Genomic DNA, 22164 nt, shown 5'->3' with positions numbered 1-22164 from the left:
TTGCCTTGCTAATGCAACTAGGAATCGTTTAACAGAAGGCTTAAATACTATTTGCACCTGCATTAGTGAGCATGGTTGGCAGAGACTCTTGTCTGCTGCTGCTGCAGGGAAAGAGCAGAGGTTTGGCCTCATCAGTTGCTGGTAACTCCTCCATCTCATTTATGATGAACCGTGCCAAAGACTTTGCATTGCCACAGCTCTCTCCCTGACATGCCAACCCTAAACGGCTTTCTGAAAGGCAGTGTATAAGTACAATTGAAGAAATGGTACATAAAATGCTAAAAAAATATATATAATATATCTATAGTACATGCATATGCAAGTATACCCTAACAACATCAGGGTGTAAAATTAACGCGAGTCCGGAGTCAAATACTCGAATTACCATATTTTTTCAGCAAATCTTTAATTTTGAACTTCGGACTACAGACTCCCTCATTTTGCTGCGGACTCCCTCTTTTTGAGGGCAGGGAGTTCGTTGGACACCCTTGTTCAAAAGTTAATTTCTACCCCTGCAACATGGTTTTAATTTAGATAGAATACAGACTCTGTCAAGGGACTTATTACAATACCATTCAGTAATGTCAACTGCCCACTTTTACAGACACGGGACAAGTAATTTCATCACTGTGAAACTAAAAGATGGACCTTTTTTCATTTGTGTTTGATGTGGTTTTTACATGTGGTCTCTTTCTGATATATATATATCAGATATATATACAGTGTTAGAGCTTTAAAATAAAAACCTCTCGCCAAACTGGGCGAGTGAGTCAATAATTTAACTCACCCAAACGGAATCTGTACTTGCCCAAATTTTAAAGCAAAAATGCTTGTCAAACAATAGTGAAAAATTAGACTATGGGGGTGCATGGGTTCGGAAAGGGGTCCCTGATTAGGCGGGGTCTGGGAGCCCTCCCCCGTAATTTTCTTTTGAAAATTACACCTCTTAGATGCAATTTCCTGCACTCTGCGGCAGCACTATTAAACAATCTTCATCACAAAAATATCACTTCTGAGTTGAGTATTTTAATCTTTGGGGACTAGATATCTTTGGGCGTAGATAGATAGATAGGCAGATAGATATATATATATAGAGATATATATCGATATAATACACTCCTGATATTACAATATATACATAGATAATTGTAATGAAATTCACGTTTATTTTTGCGTGCCGGCACGCTCATTGTGTGTCATTCCCGATTGCAGCTTTTTCCTCAATTCCAGGAAAGAATTTTGCTGTCATCCTCTGATCCCAGTGGTGCCCACCCCCTATAATGAACATGCCCCACGCGGCTTTAAAACAATCCTGCCCCCCCCCTTGCACATCAATCAATATGCCGCCCCAGGCACGTATTTACAGCCAGGCTGTGCTGACTGTCGGCAACCTTTGATAATATGAGTGAGGATGCCGTGCGATAGCCGCCCTTCACAATCGCTAGAACTGTTGTTTTTTTATCAATGTTTGGATATATAATGTAAGGAACCAACATTTGATTTTAGTTTTAGACAATTATTTTTACACACCAACATGGGCGAGTCAGCTTTAGCTTTTACTCGCCCGATATTAATTTCACTCGACATTGGCGAGCGGGCGAGTGTCAAGCTCGTTCGCTATATATATATATATATATATATTTCTGATCCTAGACCATTTAGATAATAAGGCAAACTAAAGTTGGTCAGACACTAGGTTACTGTAACTTTCATCACACACCTGCTATTTTCTTGGTTGCTTCTCCAACCACAAACACGTGTTTGCCTTTCCAGTGAGCAATCACATTGCAATCCTGTTTAGAACACAGAAAATAAAATAAGCATATCATAAACAATTTAAATTTGCATACAGCAATCAATCTGCATTAAATAATTCATATTGCATGCATCCCCAGTGAACACTAGATACTCTTTACTCTTGTAATGTATATGATATTAGATATCCCACCATAAAAATTAACACAATTTAATATTGTCTATAAGGTATACACATACCCAGTTTTTAATGCTTACCATGAACCTATGTATACAACTATATAAGTATGCATGTAATTGAGAACTTGTCCTTTTCTGAGAGCGATTATATTACAGGTGAGCACCAATGATGCCTAACGAATTCTGTGCAGGTGAGATGAATGCACAATGTTCAAAATACCCTGTTGTTAGACACGGGTTACAATTATCATTGTAGTTAAATTGTATTTGTGTAGTAATTCTTTTTGATTACAATATTCATCGGTGTATATTCTTAACTGGTGTATTTACATTACCAATAGAAGTTCACACCTACGCTGCACTTTTCTACAGCCATGGCTAACGCTTCCACAGAGTGTTGGCTTGTCAGGACCAAACCAGTCCAATTTCCAGGTGTCTCTAGTAGTTGGGCAAGTTGTTGTACATTCACAAAGTCAAACTGTAGCACTGGAATGCTACTTGCTGAGATTCCATGCTGTACAAACAACTGAAAACCAGTTCAAACCATCACACAAATGGGCATTTCATAAAACACTACATCAGCAATATCTCAATAATTAGTTTTCTGGTTTATAACATTGAGAACATCACATCCACTGGTTATAACCTATTCATTGTAACAGAATGAATTAGATGTGGCATTTTATAGCAATATTACCATTGATTTTGCATGTGTATATTAACATTAAAACTTATAATACCTGATGATAGGGATCACTGTCCATATTTTTCCTTGACTGACGAAGGAGAAGAGCTGATGGCATCTTTATATTTGCCGGTTTTTTGTTTTCCTCTGTCGAACGGTATATATACATAATTATACAATGATCGTAACACTTTATAACAATATCAATAATAATTAATATCAATGTCAAGCATATGCATATGTAGGCCTATTATGTATTATTAGCCACAAGTTCCCTTCTCGCTTAACACTACATTGGCGAGAGGCCTCCGCCATGCAACAGTGGGAGAGCCTGGCCAGTTTCATGTATTATATGCTTTAATAAGTTATACGGTCTCAATACTTTAAATGGTAAATATTGACCGATCATAAGATAAGTCAAAAGATATGTATATATGATATATTATATATATATCATAATATATGATATATATTATATGTATATATGATATGTATTGGCTAGGCATATAGAGGGTTCCGCGACTTGCACTAAAAATCAAGAAAATTGCGTGCATTGGGAATCGAGACCCATACCAAATAGACAATGCCAAATGGAGTGAGGACCACAATGTGTTCCCATCACACACCTATTTGGATCTCGTGAACTACCTAACATTCCAGCCGAGTCCATTTTATACTCTCAAGGACTTTCAGAACTACAAAAGCCTGGATGCCTACGATCGACTGGTCTGCGGTTGGGTGAGAAGTGTATCTGTCTACATCTATGATGTAAACAATGAGTACCCCATCTACGTTTTCCGAGTACGTGTTATGCACTCCCAGTCTATGAATATACCGTCTCTCCATCCGTGGGTTATGATGAGAGAAAATGGAGCAGTCATGTCAGCGCACTGTAATTGTAAAGCCGGGCTTGGCGAATCTTGTTCACACGTTGCCTCGGTGCTATTCTACGTAGAGTAGGCTGCACGTGTAAGGGAAACCACCACACCCACTCAAACAGCTGCCTACTGGATGCCGGCTTCACTTACAGGTGTGGCCTATGCACAGCTGACAGACATTGACTTCACATCTGCCAGGGGGCTGAAGAAGCGATTGGATAAATGTATGGACAAACAAGCTGGCCCAGCTAAGACACCTGCCAAGAAACCTGCCATCACATCAGACCAGACACCTGCCGAGACACCAGTTCGACCTTCAGCCAAAACCGAAGACTTCAGACACGAAGGATCCTGCATGATCATCGTTTCACTCATGCCAGTACGGTTTATGGCCGCCAACCAGCATCGTCTTCTCCTGTCTGACATCTCTTTCGTCACTTCACCTTGTATTGTGATCACAATAGGCAGCCTAAAAAAGCCGTGTGCCTGTCTCGGATACCGATTGCTGCAATTGACAACACCGCAGGAGATCGGCATGGTGAGGGATTTGCTTAATAGGCGAAGAAAATGAGCAGAGTTGCGTTGCTCAATGTACTTGTACAGTACCTGAACTGGTTTCTGGAACCCAAATGGCCGGCGGCGTTGCATTGTAGGTAATATGAAAAATCGCGGAACCCTCTATTGCTTTCCCTCCAGTTTCCAAAATATTATTATTATTATTATTATTATCAGAGAAAGCTCAGAAACATTAAGACTTCGATAGATAAATTTCGTGTTTATTTGCTATTATTTTTTACCAGTTTTCGATATAGTCCCTTGGACTTTGAAAATTGAAGACCATTACTTACGAGGTTACGAGGGAACGTTCAAACTACCTGTGAACCAGAGATTGAGAGAAGTTGAGAGAACGTTCTGCGTCTGATGCCATGAACGGTGCGCAACAGCAGAGCCACCTGTTGGAGCTATGTTGAGTTTCAGATTATTAAATAATATTATCCTAACGATCGAAAGTACCCCTCTGATAATTATAATATGATAATTATATCCGCGCACAGACATAGATACAAGATATACCATATGTTACGTAGTATACCCAGAGCACGTATATGATTATAATATACGTGCTCTGGTATACTGCACAGAATATAACACATACGGACAGTCTTGTCATTTTGATCGATAGATGGCGCAAATTCACGATTTCTGTTTAGATTCTGGCTGCTGACACCTGAGGCTGAAACCAGAGCATATAAATGCTCTGCTGAAACCTATGCTGAAACTGTTTAATGCCTAAATATTCGTAAATATACATGTATATCGAAGCTTTGATTCCAGAAGACACAGACGAGTAGTATATCACTATTAGAACATAACTTAACTAAGGACTTGATTCAGTAGCCTGTTCGCTTGTTAATGTTACTGTAGTGTTAGTGATATTGACAGTGCTGACAGTGACACGACAGTGCCAGCGTCTGTCCTAAACCGACCAGGCTCTCCGACTGTTACACGTCGTAGGAAACGTAGTGTTAACCGAGAAGGGAACTTGTGGCTACGTCTGTCCGTGACAGTGTTAGACAGTGTTAGGCCTATACTGACACTGTTAGTGAAGCTGAAGGGGGCGCTGTCGTATACTATATGTAGTACCCGAGGTGTCGGCGAGTATGTCGCCTTCGCCTACTCCCTAACCCTAACCCTAACACCCTAATACTAGTAACCCTAACCCTAACCATATCAAATAACTACCTCGGGTACATATTATATACGCCATTACACGACAACGACCCTTCGTGCGTTAGTGAATCACTGCCACTGGCACTCGGTGTCAGTGACTCACTGGATGCAGTGCAGTGCTCCATCACTCAGAATGTTTAAGTCGAGTAAGGTTTGCACAGTACTGATAGATTTGAGTGGAACCTTGCATATAGAAGATTATGCTATACCAGGAGCAGTAAATGCATTAAACAGGTAATAGTAATACTATCATGTCAATGTATCCCCTTTCTATTCTCTCAGTCAGGGCTCATGTTACTGTTAGCACATCTAAGACAGTATAAATACCCGTGAACATTGGCTATGGCTACTTATCCGACTTTCAGACACTCAACCTACATGCTAGATATCTGGCTGCCACAGAATACATACTGCTTTGGTGATTAGTATCTTTGATGGATCATGATTAGTAATTTAGTATTATTTTAGATTGCGAAGAAAAGTGAATGTGAAGTTTGTGACCAATACAACCAAGGAGAGTAGGAGAGTCTTGCACGAGAGACTGCATAGTCTTGGCTTTGACATAGAGAAATCTGAAATCTTCACATCACTATCTGCAGCGAGAAGCTATGTTGATACACATAAAATTCGACCATTACTGATGCTCGAGAAAGAAGCTATGGAAGATTTTGAAGGCGAGTGTGTGCCATTACAGTGTGTTAAGTAACACATTAAGTTTCTGACATAGGTTTGCATACAAAATCCAGATCACTGGCTTTGAAGTGGTCACTTGTAGTTGTAGCCAAAAATGTGAAATTCCATGTATAAATTTGCAAAAAGGTATGGTTTTGTTATTTTTGTCAAAAATTCCATAATATCAATAGCATTGATATATGAGCACCAATTAGGTTCTATATTGTGTCAGCACAAATATCATTAAATCAAACCAAAATTGCACATCCTGCAAAGCAAATACCAGTAAGAAAAGGAATAACTAGTGCCTCATGAAGCCTCTGTTTTTGTCATGTGCACATATAAGGCGTGGGGACATCCGATCCAAATGCTGTTGTCATTGGCTTGGCACCTAGCTGTTTCAACTATTCCAAGATGAATGAGGCATTCAGGTACATTTTTTGCATTATATATTTCATTTCCCTAATTGAGTTTGCAGTGATGTGTCTCATTAGACAAAATGAAGCCAGCATTCAATATAATTTTCAGTTTAATTTTTTTTTATATATCGTTTTTTATTAATTGTTAAATACTAAATATTATTTAAAAAAGTAGAAATGTGTGTTATAGCTAGTAGCATAAATGCTAGTGGACACATGAATGTTTAAAATGATATTTCTGTTCATTTGTAGCGAATATTAAACGCTCAAAATTGATATGCTGCATAGAAAAGCCTGATTTATCTGAAAGTAAGGATGAATCCTGAGTTTGTGTTAGCCTTAGGAAGTGATAGGAGGTGTTAGTGATTAGGAAGTGACCACGATGTGGTAAGATGTCACTAGAGGTCACCAGTGGTGCATGATTATCTCACCTTTTCCAGGATGTTATTGGATGGTTCAACGTTAATAGGCATCCACAAAGCACGATACTTAAAAAAGAAAGATGGTCTCTACCTGGGACCAGGCCCCTTTGTGCACGCACTAGAATATGCCACTGGCACACAAGCAGTGGTGCTGGGCAAGCCGGAGAAGGCTTTTTTTCTGGAGGCATTGCAAGAGTTCAGTTGTCCTCCAGACCAAGCCGTCATGATAGGAGATGTGAGTTTATGTATCCAGCTTTAAGTGCCTTTAATGATATTGAACATGCATGTGTGTCTTAAAAAACAGTGATATAGCTCCTTCAATACTCTTGTTGTATGTCTTTGTTTCTCACTCGCTGTCTCTCTGCCTGTGTTGCCACCCTTCTCTCCTTCTCTCGCTAACTCGTAAAAAAAAGTTAGACTAAAAATACATTAATTAGTTGCTTTATTGAACTTGTGCGTAGGGGGTTCAAATGGAAAATAATCTCTCTAAAAGGTCTGATCAAAAATGTTTCAATACTGATATTCCAAAACTAAGTCATGTTTTCTGTGTTTGACTATAGAGCTGTGATATATCAAATTCGTTGATATAGTAGTAATGGTATCAATATTGTATCCACGATATATGTATCAGTGAAATGCGACATACGCAAAAATGTAATTTAATATAAGCAGAATAATTAGAAAATGTAATTGTTTTGTACACAAATCTGTTTTCAGGATGTAATAGATGACGTTGGTGGTGCTCAGAAGTGTGGAATGTTAGGAATCCTTGTACAAACAGGTAAGTTACAATTCTCAAATTATTCCATCAGACTGTCACTGACAACCCATGTATTTCTCTACCCCTAAGAAAAAATGCAGTCTTTCTATTACATTTACAAATACCATGACGTATTTAAACGAATGCTCCAGGTATGATTGCATTTGATTGCAGGTAAATATAGAAGCAAAGACGAAAGCAAAATTCAACCAGCTCCGCATCTCACGTGCCCAGATTTTCCAGCCAGCGTTGACTATATAATTGACAACTTGTTATGACACCGCTAGAACCTTCTAGTACAGAGTTTCTTCTAAATAAGAGGTACTGCGGCGCACCGCCGTCGTAAAATTTAACAACGCCGTTGTGAAAATCTTCCTGTATTTACCTGCCGTTGTCAAACTAGTGTCAATGCAAAAATAAATAGATCACCATCATGACACCATGTGCTTCTGACTATATACATGGAAAATCGTAATGAAATTCACAGCATCGTTTTTTGCCAGCACACTCATGTGTCATTCCTGATTGCAGCTTTCTCCTGGATTCCGGGAAAGTTTTGCTATCGCTCCCTCATACCAGCGGTGGCCACCCCTACATATACAGCAATAAGCACGCCCACGCAACTGTAACAATCGGTGCATTCGGATGCAATTTTGCTGGGGGAGATGCCCAGAACCCCCCCCCCAATCTGCCTGCAGAATCCACATTCATGCCTACTGCACGCTTTGAATCCATCATGCACGTTTTCTCCCCAACTGGCCATTACCTCCGTTGTCTAATTTTCCCTCAGAAGAAACCCTGTAGTAGATATAATACTCCTGTTTCTTTAACAATCTATGACAGCAGGCCTTGTTAAGTAGACTAGGGATTTTAAGTGTTAATCAATTGATAGAATTAGAAAAGCAGTACTTGTACAGTGCATTATATGTAATATATGAATAATTTTAATGAGCTTGAAGTGTAGTTGTTGTTGGTTACTCAAATCTAAGCAAGATCCCACATCCAAAGTTGTAAATTAAACATTTCTGTTGCATTATATATTAGGAGTTTTACATATTTTGTTTTTTCTAAAAGTTGCAAAATATGAAGTATGTTACAGCAATATGACTATGTATGAATATTAAACAGAATAACTAATAACAGATGGATAAATTGTCTATTAACAGATTATGTTTTTCACATAACAGTAATAAATCTATTATCTCAGGTCAAACAAAAAATTTGTTGCCAGCTTCAATAAAATAAAATTTAAGGTAGGTATTTAGGTGCTGTTGATTCGTTTGGCCATATAAATCTGGAATTTCAACAATACTAATAATAATCTACAGTTTTCCAATTGTTGAATTCATACGTGCTCAGTAAATAATATTGAATGGAGCTATGCAATAACTAATCTTTAAATTACCTTCAATGTAAAAATATAAGGAATATTTAACAACATGCCAGAAAGCAGATGAAAACGAAAATATAATGATTTTATATGTTTCTAACATCACATGCTTATCACATGAAAATAATAGGTATGTTCACATAACCCTCTAGCATAATGCCTACCCAAAAATAACCTCTAGATACCACAGTCCTGGTACCAAAGAGACAGCTAACACAAGGATTAGACTGTCTTGCAACTTGTTTGCTATGTCATCATTAACCAGAGTAACTCAAAAACTCTAATGGCTACAGACTTCCAAGTTTATACTACAGTCGTATTACACTCTTAATAAGATGAAGGCAACTGTGAAACGGCTACTTCTGAACTTATATAATATACTTACAAAGATGATGAGGGCATGGTGAAAAACAAGGTTGATTCATAACCTAACGGGCACGGTTACAATAAAAATTTGATCGATCACAATATAACAAAGCTAGTGAGATAGAAATGTCTACCTTAATATAACGGCTCATCATATATATACGACAGCCATACTACGTAAGGTGCGTACAACCTAGGCATGCTACGTAATACAAATCTTTTCTTACTGAGCACCAATGCATCACAGTCATTGACATTGTAGATCACTCGAGAATGATTAAACTACAGTAAAATATTTTCAACGAAAACATTAATTCAGGTCATCACCGGTCAAACATTCGGACTACTACTGTATGACATCAAGTTACCCATTATGGCAAAGCCAAAATTGAGCACCAGGTTGAGCAACATGCACTAATCTGCTTGTCTGATTTGTCTCAGCTTGTCCTTAAGCACAGTCTTATTGAGTTTTATACGTTTGAGTATTTCCGCCATGCTCAGTGAGGGATGGGGAGCTTGCGCATGCAGTCCCACATGCTGGTAGAATGTGTCAGCTAGAATGCAAGAAATAAGATGCTCACAATGCACACAATGCCATGGTAAACAAAAAACATGTTACTATCAATGAGTGTGAGAGCACACACACATACAAGCTAAATCTGAGAGACAGTGACACGATTAAAACGTCACATTACTTTAGCAGTATAAAAGAAACATGAAAACACGGACTCTACATCTAGATGTGGAAATGTATAGTCACCATTTGCAAACATCTGTAATGCATAACAGAAGACATACAATCTAGCACTGTCTAACACACTGTCTAAAGGTACATCTAGGTGCCGGCTAGTCACCACTAGTTATCAGGCTCAATACACTTCTAAGGAAGAAGTCTATAAGCTTGCCTCTCGGCCCCTCTATGCCACGTGGGCTGGCCTCTTCCATCGTCTCGACGATAAAGGAGGCAGATGTCCCAGCGTAGGGGTGGATGTCACCAGTGACCGACTTCTCGTGGCCAAAATGGCGCATGCGGTAGACGCCTGGCATGGCCGCTGCCGGGATATCCCACTCTACGGTCGCCTGGCTTTTACCCAGCAGAGAGGACGTTCGCGTCCACTTGAACCTACGTGTATTTTGCAAAAGCAGAAGATGATTTATAAGTGTTCGATCGCTGCCCGACGACTCTGCTTGCCGCCATGTTTCATGCTAGTTCCGCTTCGACGGAGCAGTCACGTGTAACCCGATAGCCCGACTGCATCGCACAATACACGTTGTGGCACTGCTTCTACGCACCTTGTCTCCCAGCTGCTGTCTGTGTACGCCACGTGCCAGGTCGACTGCTCAGGATTCCACCACTCCACTGTCAAAAACGTGGCACCCGTCTGAATCGAACGAAACAAGGCAGCCATTGAGACATTGAGCCAGAAGAAGGCATCCGTTCCACGTAATGACGCCTTAGCTTGCAAACACGGGCGAGCAATGAAGCCAAAACCTCAGGACTGATCGTCACAGTGACTAGCGTCGAACACATGACGAAGATTCGAGTTTCGATGAGATAGTCGCAGCGGTTAGATCGTATAAGCGTACGTACCACGAGATCGTCGCAGCAGTTAGATAGTCCGAGCGTACATACCATGAGGTTGTTGCGAGGATGACCGGCGACGAATGAGACGCTGACGGTAGTGTTAACGACATACTTCGGCTTCGCGTCTGTCAGCACGTCGCCGAACGACTTGCCAATGCCGCTGCCGTCGTACACGACGGGCAGAACAAAGCAGAGCTGCTTGTCCCGCAGGTAGGGTACGCTCGGCCCCTTGTCCACTGTGCTGTTCTGTTTCAGTAATAAACCAATTGGTTACTGCGAAAAACACCGTTCACTGACAGTCATTTGTCGCGTGGCACAATGAAATGAAATCGGTGTAATATAATTAATACGTGTCCCCTTTATACTCTGTTTAACTGGGACACCAATGTCATCCCCGACACCGAGGGACAGCATAAAGAAAGAAAGAAAGAAAGAAAGAAAGAAAGATCGTTTATACTGTCTTTACCACACTCGGTTACAGATAAATGATTGGTGTAAGACAGATATGAAATGCAGCTGAGGTTCCCACGTCAAGTACCTGTGCTATAGCAGCAGCTAATACATTGAAATGTTGGATGTACGCCTGGAGAGTGTGGGGTCCATAAATGGTCGACGCACCTTCATATCGTTGTACCTACGATACAATACAACACCAACACCATCATCAACTCACCATCTCATACAAAAACTGATAAGAAACAATAAACATATATATATATATTTAACTTTTCCTTCCGTTAACATTGCAAATAAATTATAAATAAGGATATAAATAATAATCTATTTCTTAACTCATATTAATTAGGTAATTAGCCAAGAGAAACATACAAAACGCAGTGCCACAGTGTTCTCATTAGGAACCCGCCACCGGCCGAATTGACCGTCTACTCTGCTGTTTCAGCCGGTTATAATTGGCGCAAGTATATTAAAAAAATAAAAAATAATTTAACAATATTTTTTTATTTGCATTTAGTTTGCTCTAATTATTCTCCAAAGTGAAAGTGTTTTATGAGCTACTACTAATAAATCAGTTGAGTATATTTGTATGCATGTTATGTGCACAAGAAGCATTGTTTTGTTTTTGAGTAATGCTATTTACATACTTGTCTAACTCTTATAATTACTAAATCGTCATAATTTGGAAACTTTTGGTGAACTCTGAATGTACCAGGAGAAACCAAATTGGAAAAAAGGACCATACTGTAATCCAAATGTGTCTGTTTACTGCAGCTCAGAATACACCAGATTGCATCTCAGAGCATCTAGGTTTTAAACAAAATTTGGGGGGTACCCCCAAACCCCCCGCCCACACACCGCCACTGCCTGTTGCAAAAGCATTTCGGCCTGTTACTATAAAAGATAATGAAAACCCTGGTGCCAGTTCTTAGCCCCCATGTATGTGCCACAAACCTGGTATTCTTCGAAGGTAGTGATGTAACTAGAGTAGGTGTTTGAGAGTCCTGCTATCACTGTCTCTGTCGTCTCTGGGAAGCCATGCTGTGCAAGAGTAGCAGTGACATTGCTTCTTACTCTCCTTCCAGACATTGTACTGTAAATCAACATCAGCATCATAAGAATAGAAGACTATATGATCCTGCAGAGCCATTTTCTATATACTATATATCCATCTTATCAGGAGTCTATCAATACTCATATATCACTCATATATTAATATATTGATACACTCCTGATCTTATATGAGGGGGGTAAGGGGGGTACTGTTCACAGTAACTGCTTTTCCCATTTCAGTGAAAATGTGAAAATGCATAGATTCACGAGGACATGCATAGATTCACGACATGCATAGATTCACGAGGAAAGAGACCTCTTATTCACAGTTCACAGACTAAATAAAAGCTAAATCACGCTTCACGCAAGGTGGTCCATTCACAGTTCACAGACAAAATAAATTGCAATTCACAGTTCACGAGGTATAAAACCGGCCGATCACGTTTCACGAAAATACCCTTACCCACCCTCTTATATTATATACCAATAATATTATTTGATTTAGTGATAATAGTATTTATATTAATCAATTTAGCAATAATACCTGAATTCTCCTGGTACTGCCACTATGATAAAATCTCCCACCCTGAGCAACTGAAGTTCAACTATGTCTGGTTGCCATGAATACGGGTAGCTAATCTGCATAATGAAGGGAATTAAGTAAAACTGAGATTCATTGTCAGAAACACCCTAAATAGTTATGAATATCATGAGTCTATAAGATGTCAGAACTGTAGCACAACACCGTGTAAAAAAATATGACATCCTATACCCATGTGATGTCATAAATAAGTCATGACTACTCATGTTTCTGAAAATAGGCCTCATAATATTATATTTACGTGGTCATACTAATCTCCCCATTATGTGGACTGATATTGGGCATGGTAATATATACCGGACAAAAGAAACAAACAAAGAAGTACTTAGCTATAGATTGGTAATACAATTCAATTTTGAATAATGAGTATGACTGACATTCAGCCTATCAATTTGTGTCAAGAGATTGCCAAGGATGGTACCAACTAAGACATCAACAAAGATGGCAATAGGGTTAAATGGATCCACATTTCCTTGCTAATAGTATAAACTATGTATATTGAATTATAAAACACAGATGGGTTTATGGTAAGAAATAACACTGCTGATTTTTACACTGGCAATTCTGTTAAAACTGCTGTAGTCATATGAACCTAAACAACTGAAAATAAGCTATGCACATTTCTAATGGTTGTGTACATGTGCTACTGTACACTGTAGGCCCTTACTTCCCCAGTATCCAGCAGAATAGGTTTCGGAAGTTGACAGGCTGTCTGTTCTGCTGATGGTTTTTTAATGAAATTCCTAATCAGGTTCCACAGAGCATTTCCTTGAGTTGTTCCTACAAATATCAAAAGCACTTTGCTTAGAACATAGATGCAACAAATTCACATTTTCCCTTTTGATATACACATTCAAAGTAGTTGAAAACAATATCCACATTGACACAAGAGCGTTTGGCAGCTAGCACAAGGTTATGGAAATTTTTCAGACATATATCTGTCTCTTGGGTATAAGTACCTTGTGTAAAGTCCATGGCACCTGGGCCATCCGTAGTGCCAGCAGCAAAGCTGTAACCCATTGCTGGCTTGCAAGTATGTGCCTAAAATATCATACATACATATATATTTTATATATATATACATATATATAATTGTATGTACCACAAAACCCCTAAAAAAGGGCGACTCGATGGGATTCGTCATTAAAAACATCTAGTATAGATAGGTATCAAGAGTAGATAATAACACATGTGTTATTATCTACTCTTGATAGGTATTCATTCTATAGAGCAGACTACTAACACATGGCTGAATGTATTCAGGGTTGAGTAGCTCCTACCTGAGAGCCATCTGACAGGTTGACCTGTACATTTGTCATATCCACATTCTGGTGTTTAAAATCTACAGGTCCACTGAGTTTCCTCGTAGCATTGTTATACAAGTTCTGAATTACAAAAAAATATATAAATTATAGACCCATAGTCCATAGAATCAATCTAAGATATACTACTCCATATTAACATTGATTTATATTCAAAAAAGAAACAAAAAATTTAGACAGGTAAGATCCTTAGGTAATAGCTTAATAGTCCTTCATTAATTCATAGAAGCAGTTATTGCATGTTGTTAATAATCAGATGATAATGTTCTGATCTTAGAGAACTCTTACTTCTGCACCCTGTTTCTTACGGGGACATGAGTGGTTTAATAATCTCACCAATGCTTTAATAAACTGGTTATTGCCAATGATTCTAGTACTGTCTGCCATATCCACCCCAGGTCCAAATGCTACACAAAGTTCACTCTAGAATAGAAAAAAGATAGCATATGCACACATGAATTTGAAAACCAGAATTGTTATAATTAACGTGGTTTCCACCATTTCAATAGTTACTTGCTAAAGACGATTACTTCACTACAAGTTGTGAAAGAGAACTTATATACAATGGTGTTTATCATGGTGACATCTACACACTACGATATAAGACAGGAATACCTTGCCATTACAGGTACTGGTGTTCATGTGGCATGGCAGACCCGTGTCTAGACAATGTGGCCCCCTGGTGTTCGGCGAAACATCGCCTTCATTTGCCTGTGCAAATGCTGCAACGAAGTCTCCCTAAGAGAGAGAACGAAAAATGCACACCTTGCATAAAACTTCACTGTACCATGCAGCTGCTGCTATAAATACACACATTTCATATACGCGACATGCAACAGTAAGCCTCCGCAAATTGTTCACCGTTGCACTATTTCGTGTCTAGAAAAGGCCTTTTTTGGATTATTTTTTGCTGAAATTCGGCACTAGAGTGCAATAATTTGCATTATGCACGTAAGGTAGATGCGTCGTGGACGTCTAGAAAGCATTAGAAGTAAAATTGGTCTCGTCATGTAGTTAATTGTGACATTCCGTCAGGTAGCGTACGTAGCCATAGTGACCGATTGGTCATTTTTGTGTTTGAAATGTGTTCGGACTACTTTGTAGAAATTCGGATCATAGAGTATAGCATAGAACGGAGCATAGCGCATGAATCTGTAGTTATTTAACATGAATAAAGTGTATGCGAAGAAAAGGTGTGAGTATTTTTAATTAATTTCTGTTCGATGCTTATTCAGGCCTGCTGCCTATAGATGCCTTCTACTGTTGTACACCACCTATAGAATTCTTTTCTCCCTTTGCTCTCGATGCCATATTGTTCAGGATCAGCATCATGTGAGTCACGCACTACTGGTATGCTGGGATTCACAGAGGCTTCCCTAACGTGGCAGAGAGAAAACCACACTCCTGGATAGCATTCTGGGTCACACTCTGCCCATCACCCTTCTCCTTCCTCCTTATGCACACATCATTCCTGACTTACGTTGCATATCCTGCTCCCACCTACTAACTAGATATCCTCATATCTTGCATCTTCACACTAACCTTTTCCTACCAGATGTACGTGGCCACTACAGAAATAATCTTTTCCCTCCCTCAACCCTCGCTCTATTGAAACATCAACCACATCCTGCCCATTCAACCCATCCACACACCCACACAAACATAAAAGAATTAAAATGAAACTATACAGAAACCCTCAAATTGTCATATTTAGATACATGTCTAGTTCATAGATTTAGATTTGCTGTGAAACTGCCACTCAATGGATATCCTAGAGTGTCCTCTATAGACAGGTGACTGTTCTACACAGGTATGCTGACACATTTTTGACGGTACATACTTCTCCTGGCAGGCTCCCAGGGTTCATATGTTGTTCGAACAGGTATGAGGCATAGCCCTTGTTGTCACCGGAGATTAGATGGTTCGTGTTGTTCATACTCGTGCAGTGAACTGCAAACCAACTGTAAAAATAAAAACAGCAAAACAGCTAGTGATCAATAAAGCACCAGCATCACCAGCAGAAGCAGAAAGCATTTTGAATACGAGCTAATACATTGACCGTACACATTATGCCAAGAATCAAATTTCAAAAACTTTTTTAACAAGCTAAACAAAGAACAGTAACATTTCCTCTTAGTGAAGTAATACTCAGACCAATGCATCTCAGATCACTACAGGCATAGTTCTACCATTTAGTTTGTGCACAGAAACTGCACTTGTGAAAAAACAAGTTTACACTCACCTTATCATGCCTATAGCCGCACCAGTCGAATTAACCATCTTAAGAACAACCATATCTTTATCGACGTCATACTGGTATCTGTAAAAGAGTACATTTTGGATTCATAGACATTGCTTTTTGTAGCACAAGAGTCCTTATATCTAGTGCTAACATGTATATATGTATACGAGGCCCCCCTCTTCTGCTCTTACTACTATACACTACAAAATATTGCGATTTCTATAAACAGCAAAATGAGGGCCAACTGTTCAATACATTCTTTTTTTCGAAACCAATAGTAATTCTTTTACTAGCAGCAATTTTTTTGCGATACTTCCTGAAAGAAAAGCAGAATATTTACCCCTTCACTTCTGTATTTGACCCTAGGATATCATTCCCCTACATGTACCTGTATCAGAACTTAACATAATAAATGCAGGGGATTGAGGATGCGTGACAAAAGCAGTGTAGAGAAGCACAATTGTCGATCCCATCGTTTATTTGCCTATACCTAATCAGAAATCTTTGGCAGCAATAAATTTAATGCACTGGAAGATTAAGATCACATCACCCACCCACCCCATAGAGATTATGTACTCTCTATTATGTACTCTTGATACGTATATATATACATATATATATATATATTTAACTTTTCCTTCCGTTAACATTGCAAATAAATTATAAATAAGGATATAAATAATAATCTATTTCTTAACTCATATTAATTAGGTAATTAGCCAAGAGAAACATACAAAACGCAGTGCCACAGTGTTCTCATTAGGAACCCGCCACCGGCCGAATTGACAATATATACGTATATCCTATACAAGAAATGACATGTACGAGAGGAACCTGCCTGCAGGAGCGTGTAGCAACTATACGACCAAGTAAACGTTTGTAGAAGCTAGGAGGTTAAATGTGCCACGGTAAATTCAAGGGAATTACTATTTGCCACGTTTATATACACTTCACGCAGTGTGATGATTCGCCATTACCCTCGCGGTGAGGATAATGGGCATTAATGGCGAATCATCACACTGCGTGGAGTGTACGTTTATAGCACCAACTGCGTTTATGTTCCACAGTAAATTCAAGGGAATGGTTATGTGTCCACAAGCACAGAGATAGGGCTTAATTGTACCACTCCTACACGTGCCTAATCTTGCAGTTGCGCATCTACACTCGCGTCCTGAGCGATTGAAAATACCGCGTCAACATTATCAGCACGCACGGTTATTTGTCTCCTACGTGTTCAGGGATATGTCACTGCCCCCACACTGTATTACACTGGGAGCTCGCATGCGATATGCGGCTTGATTTATTTGATTTCTTGTCCATCAATCATTATCGGTGCAAATGTGCACGAACACGGACTTGGGCTATCTCTGTCACTACAAGATTATAGCTGTTGCCAGCCCACAGAGATCATTTACCAAACGTCTTATCAGTACTAGTAGCTGTGTTGAGGGGGGGAGGGCTGTGAACACAGCTGGCACGCTGCTACTACTAGTGTTGGTTATATATAGCGGCTAAGAAACCGCTATGCAAGCGCTGTATGCGAGAATGTATAGTGAAGTTACACGGGCCTGCAGACTGCATTTCCTGGGCCGGAAATGGCATTGCGTGGCTGACATCTGCAAATTTCTTGTGATTTTCGTCGATTTTGCCAGTGATCGAGCGAGGGAGGGATGGAGGATTACAAGTGTAGTCGGCTATGGTAGCACCTGCACTGTGCCTTATTCTGCAATACTTTTAGTGTCGACTGCCTTTGCTAGAGTGCATCGCTTTTAAAGTTTTGTACACCAGGGTAACCGTTGTCAGAAATATCATACCGTATATACTCGCGTAATAACCGCAAATTTGGCCTCAGATTTCAACCCTGTATTTGCTCTGCGGTTTATAAGTGCGCCATACCGTGAGGGGAAATATACTAGGCGCAATACTTGGTTATCCGATTCAAATTGAGGTGCGGCTTATAGGCGCCCGCGGTTATTACGCGATCATATACGGTAAATAGATGTGACTGCCACCAGTTTGAAATGCCATAAATTTGGCACAACACTTTACCACAAAATTTATGATGTCTTAGACTTACAATGTCATAACTACTCATTATGTTTCTGACAGCGGGCCGCCAGGATACCCCACGCTGTACATCGATGCGACGATAGCAACCAGAATATGCACGACAGAAATGCCAACGCCGATCGATAGTGAGGGCATACAGATAAGAAACGCTCTCCTGGCAGCCATGGTATTCGGCTAATAGCGAGGGAAGCAGCATTGGCGGAACGAGACGCAACGACATTCCCGCGAGCGCCGCCATGAATTTCGCCAAGACGTGCGCCCGCTGCGACGTCAAAATCGCCGCTCTCCTCGTCGTGCTGCTAGCGATCAGCCTCCTGCTGGCGACTTACGCCCGCATCGACCGAGTGGTGCGCCCGCGCAGGCCGGACGCCGCCCCCGCCAACAAGACGATCCTATTCTGGACGGGCTACTATGGCGACCCGCGATGGAAGAGCGTCGAGAGCATACTGCGTCTGTGCGAGCGTCCGTGCGTCGCGGAGTACGACCGCGCGCGAGCGTCTGCCGCCGACGCTGTCGTCTGCTTCGGCTTCAACATGCGGAACGCCGCGCCACCGCCCGATCATCGCGACCCGCGGCAGCCGTGGGTGTTCTACAGCCTTGAGCCGCCGCCGGTTACCGCGGCGACGGGTTTCCGCGGCAACGCGCACGCGGGGGTCTTCAACTGGACGATGACGTACCGGCGCGACTCGGACTTCCCGCTGCCATACCGCGAGATCCGGCGGCAGCCAGCCGGGCGCGCGCCCGCGCCGCGTGACTACGCCGTCGGAAAGAGCAAGATGGCCGCGGCGATGGTGAGCAACTGCAAGCGTAAGCGCATGCGGCGCATCGAGGAGTTAAGTTCGTTCGTCACTGTCGACGTCTACGGCCGCTGCGGCGCGCGCGGACGCGCGTGCGACGTGACGCACGACCGGCCTGCATGCCTCGCACGTCTCCTCGCGCCCTACAAGTTCTACCTTGCCTACGAGAGCGCGCAGTGTACCGACTACATCACCGAGAAGTACTTTGGCGTCGCAGCGCGCCACAACGTCGTGCCGGTCGTGTGGGGCGCGGTGGCAGCCGACTACGCTCTTGCGGCCGTCCCTGGATCTTACATCCACGTCGACGACTTTCCAACGACGAGGCAGCTCGCTGATTACTTGATGCTGCTTGATGGCAACGACACGCTCTACAACGAGTACTTTGCGTGGAAGCGGGAGTTTCTGATCGGAGACGGCACCTACCGGCGCGCGTGGTGCGCGCTGTGCGATGCGCTGCACACTGGCGCCATCTCGCCGCGAGTCTATGAAGACTTTGGTGGCTGGTGGGATAGCAGCTGCGCGCGGGACGACTTTGAGCGGACGTGATCCGCGCTCGCGCGTACACCGCGCGAAACACACGAGGGCGGAATCGAATATGGCGACGCGACTCATCCATAAAGGAGAACAATAAAGTGAAGCGAAGTGAACGAGATAATTAGGAGCCCCGCCTTTCGTACATATAGTTGCTAATTCAGTCCAGCTAGATCATTTTGTATGTGGTTTTACACTTGTGTGTGTGCGACTTTGCAGCATTTAATTACCAAGCACTGTTTTTTAATCATCCTATCACAAGGCTGGATCTGCCTGTCAATCACGCCAAGTGGCTAGGTCGATTATATGGTAGAGGACGCGATCTCTGTATATATATATAGTACCTTTATATATGGATGGCAAGCATCTCAGTATATGGTGCCATTTTGGGTGTGTATTGTAGGAAGATTTCCTACTTACATTAGCTTTACGCAGAGAGCACATACCTGTCTCTCTCTTCCTGTGGGTTATTGAGATAAGCAGTTGGACTGCGGTTTATGTTGGAGTCAAGAAGAGTTCCACGGTTGATGAAAATGTCACCCGGGACTAGCCTCTCGTGTGCAATCTGAATGCTCTGAAAAAAACGTACAAACCACCCATGAGATTTTCACTGTTGGCTCGATGGAGAAATTTCTTTGAGTAAATGTATTATTTTTTGCTACAATTATATCGTTACTATGAAACATGATGACGTAAAGATAAAGAAAATGAGATATATTTTGAAATGTTTCAGGATACACTCAAGCAAAGGCACTTGGAACGTTACAATAATAAAATGATGGTAAATAAACACGAAATGTATTTCCTTCCAAAGTTTCAATGTTTTCTACTCTCTTTCACCTATTATTACTGAAAATTTCCTGTAAATGCCGTTCACATGCTCTGTCGCAATTCACAAGTACACCGCACACACGCCACTGTGTATAATCCTGAATTAAATTACGTGTATAAACCTTATGTGTGTATAAACATGAGTTAACTGAAAATGATACATGCATGGATAACAACAGAAGTAGATAATAGGGAATTCCCTATGATCTACTCCTGATAACACGTACGTACCTTTACAATGCCATTCACGATTGCATCTGTAGACTCTGCAACAAAGCCTAAGGATGTGATGTCATAGAGCAGGTACTGCAGAAATCCACCCGGTCCACTGTGAGTGTGAATGCTACTCAAGCAAACATTCATTTCCGTGTAGATGTCACCATAATGTGTCTTTAGCTTTTTGACAACCTGCCAAAACCTAACAGCATTAGTGACTTACAATTGCATATATATCCTAAACAACACGAAAGCAATTTTTTTTTAAATGGTCAGAGATAGCGTGAAATAACAACTACTGTGATTGCAGCCAATAGTACAATAAAGGAGATCTATATTATGCAGGAGTGAATAGTAACAAATGTTTTTATTCACTCCTAATGATATATATATATATATATATATATGCAGTGTTTCCCCTGGCCAAAAAAGTCTATGTGGTAAATTGTTTTTGGTGTGTTTGCGCATTGCAAAAAATGGTGCAATTTGGTGCACTCTAAGCAGCTATTTTGGTGCATTATAAGCACTGTTCTATGGAAGAACAGTGATTTTCATCAGCGAAGCGGTGTTTTGGACAAATTACTGTGTGGCGGCTGAGAATTGAGCGAGGCAGCCCGCCTCACTCGTGTCAATGCAGGGGAAACGCTGTAAATTTATGAGGCAATTTATACAATACAGTTGATCTAGATACATCACATACGCAACTACAGTCGAACTTATATTTACAGCCAGTCAAGGGAGTCACTTTAAAATTGGCGTTGGACATGTGCCCATTCTCTGAAGGTGGTTTCACTGTATAACCCAACTGCCATTCAAGAAAAATGCTAAATGTGGCCTTAATAGACAGGTCAAAACAGGTATGTTGATTCTACAGAGGTGACTACTACTAGTACTAGCACTGGTTTGATTGTACATTCACATATTTATAGCTTTTAATACAGTAAGCACCTACCTCAATCTTGATGATCTGTGATACCATGGCTATATCAGCACTTACGTACACTACTCGGTGCGAATTAGCATGGTCAGCAATGATGAAAGCCCGACTATACAGACGGAAATGAATGCCCTGGGTATCCTGTTTTGGATTCGCATAACCCATCTATAGAAGCGAAGCGAAACGATATAATTAATAACACGAGAAAGATTTTCTGTCTTAAATATGTCATGTATTATGTTTTTGTTTTCAATTGATTTTGAGA

The 22164-nt window shown here is 40.9% G+C and overlaps 3 protein-coding genes across 7 annotated transcripts in view; 1 reads left to right on the top strand and 2 right to left on the bottom strand.

The window, feature by feature from the left end:
* LOC106820123 (uroporphyrinogen-III synthase-like) overlaps positions 1-4437 on the bottom strand; it is a 30737-nt gene extending 26300 nt beyond the window's left edge. The window contains exons 1-5 of the mRNA XM_014824675.1: positions 4374-4437; positions 2676-2767; positions 2291-2461; positions 1721-1793; positions 58-231 (exon numbers count right to left, since the gene is read on the bottom strand). Of these exons, the coding sequence (XP_014680161.1) occupies positions 58-231; positions 1721-1793; positions 2291-2461; positions 2676-2738 (481 nt within the window). The 5' untranslated portion in view covers positions 2739-2767; positions 4374-4437. The remainder of the gene's footprint in view (positions 1-57; positions 232-1720; positions 1794-2290; positions 2462-2675; positions 2768-4373) is intronic.
* A 313-nt stretch (positions 4438-4750) lies between these two features.
* LOC106819972 (haloacid dehalogenase-like hydrolase domain-containing protein 2) lies at positions 4751-8202 on the top strand. 5 transcript variants are annotated; one of them, XM_014824539.1, is made up of 7 exons: positions 4792-4810; positions 5295-5463; positions 5698-5903; positions 6248-6332; positions 6761-6977; positions 7460-7523; positions 7677-7986. In XM_014824539.1, the coding sequence occupies exons 2-7, from the start codon at positions 5336-5338 to the stop codon at positions 7778-7780; spliced, it is 804 nt and encodes a 267-aa protein (XP_014680025.1). In that variant the 5' UTR covers positions 4792-4810; positions 5295-5335; the 3' UTR covers positions 7781-7986. The 5 variants fall into 5 exon arrangements, with proteins under 5 accessions (XP_014680052.1, XP_014680025.1, XP_014680031.1 ...); XM_014824545.1 differs by having other exon boundaries at positions 4797-4810; positions 5325-5463; XM_014824566.1 differs by lacking the exon at positions 5295-5463 and having other exon boundaries at positions 4751-4798.
* Positions 8203-8650: 448 nt separating this feature from the next.
* The window catches only part of LOC106819964 (neutral ceramidase-like), a 15101-nt gene continuing 1587 nt past the window's right edge, over positions 8651-22164 (bottom strand). Inside the window, exons 2-18 of the mRNA XM_014824531.1 lie at positions 21915-22064; positions 20978-21154; positions 20362-20489; positions 16518-16595; positions 16116-16236; positions 14891-15013; positions 14612-14698; positions 14234-14338; positions 13913-13994; positions 13621-13733; positions 12897-12991; positions 12254-12392; positions 11382-11477; positions 10892-11089; positions 10552-10640; positions 10164-10381; positions 8651-9812 (exon numbers count right to left, since the gene is read on the bottom strand). Of these exons, the coding sequence (XP_014680017.1) occupies positions 9673-9812; positions 10164-10381; positions 10552-10640; positions 10892-11089; positions 11382-11477; positions 12254-12392; positions 12897-12991; positions 13621-13733; positions 13913-13994; positions 14234-14338; positions 14612-14698; positions 14891-15013; positions 16116-16236; positions 16518-16595; positions 20362-20489; positions 20978-21154; positions 21915-22064 (2139 nt within the window). The 3' untranslated portion in view covers positions 8651-9672. The remainder of the gene's footprint in view (positions 9813-10163; positions 10382-10551; positions 10641-10891; positions 11090-11381; positions 11478-12253; positions 12393-12896; positions 12992-13620; positions 13734-13912; positions 13995-14233; positions 14339-14611; positions 14699-14890; positions 15014-16115; positions 16237-16517; positions 16596-20361; positions 20490-20977; positions 21155-21914; positions 22065-22164) is intronic.

The sequence above is a fragment of the Priapulus caudatus genome, unplaced genomic scaffold, assembly GCF_000485595.1.
Source record: "Priapulus caudatus unplaced genomic scaffold, Priapulus_caudatus-5.0.1 Scaffold40, whole genome shotgun sequence".
Taxonomy (NCBI): Eukaryota; Metazoa; Priapulida; class Priapulimorpha; order Priapulimorphida; family Priapulidae; genus Priapulus; species Priapulus caudatus.
This window is presented reverse-complemented; position numbering and strand designations above follow the sequence as displayed.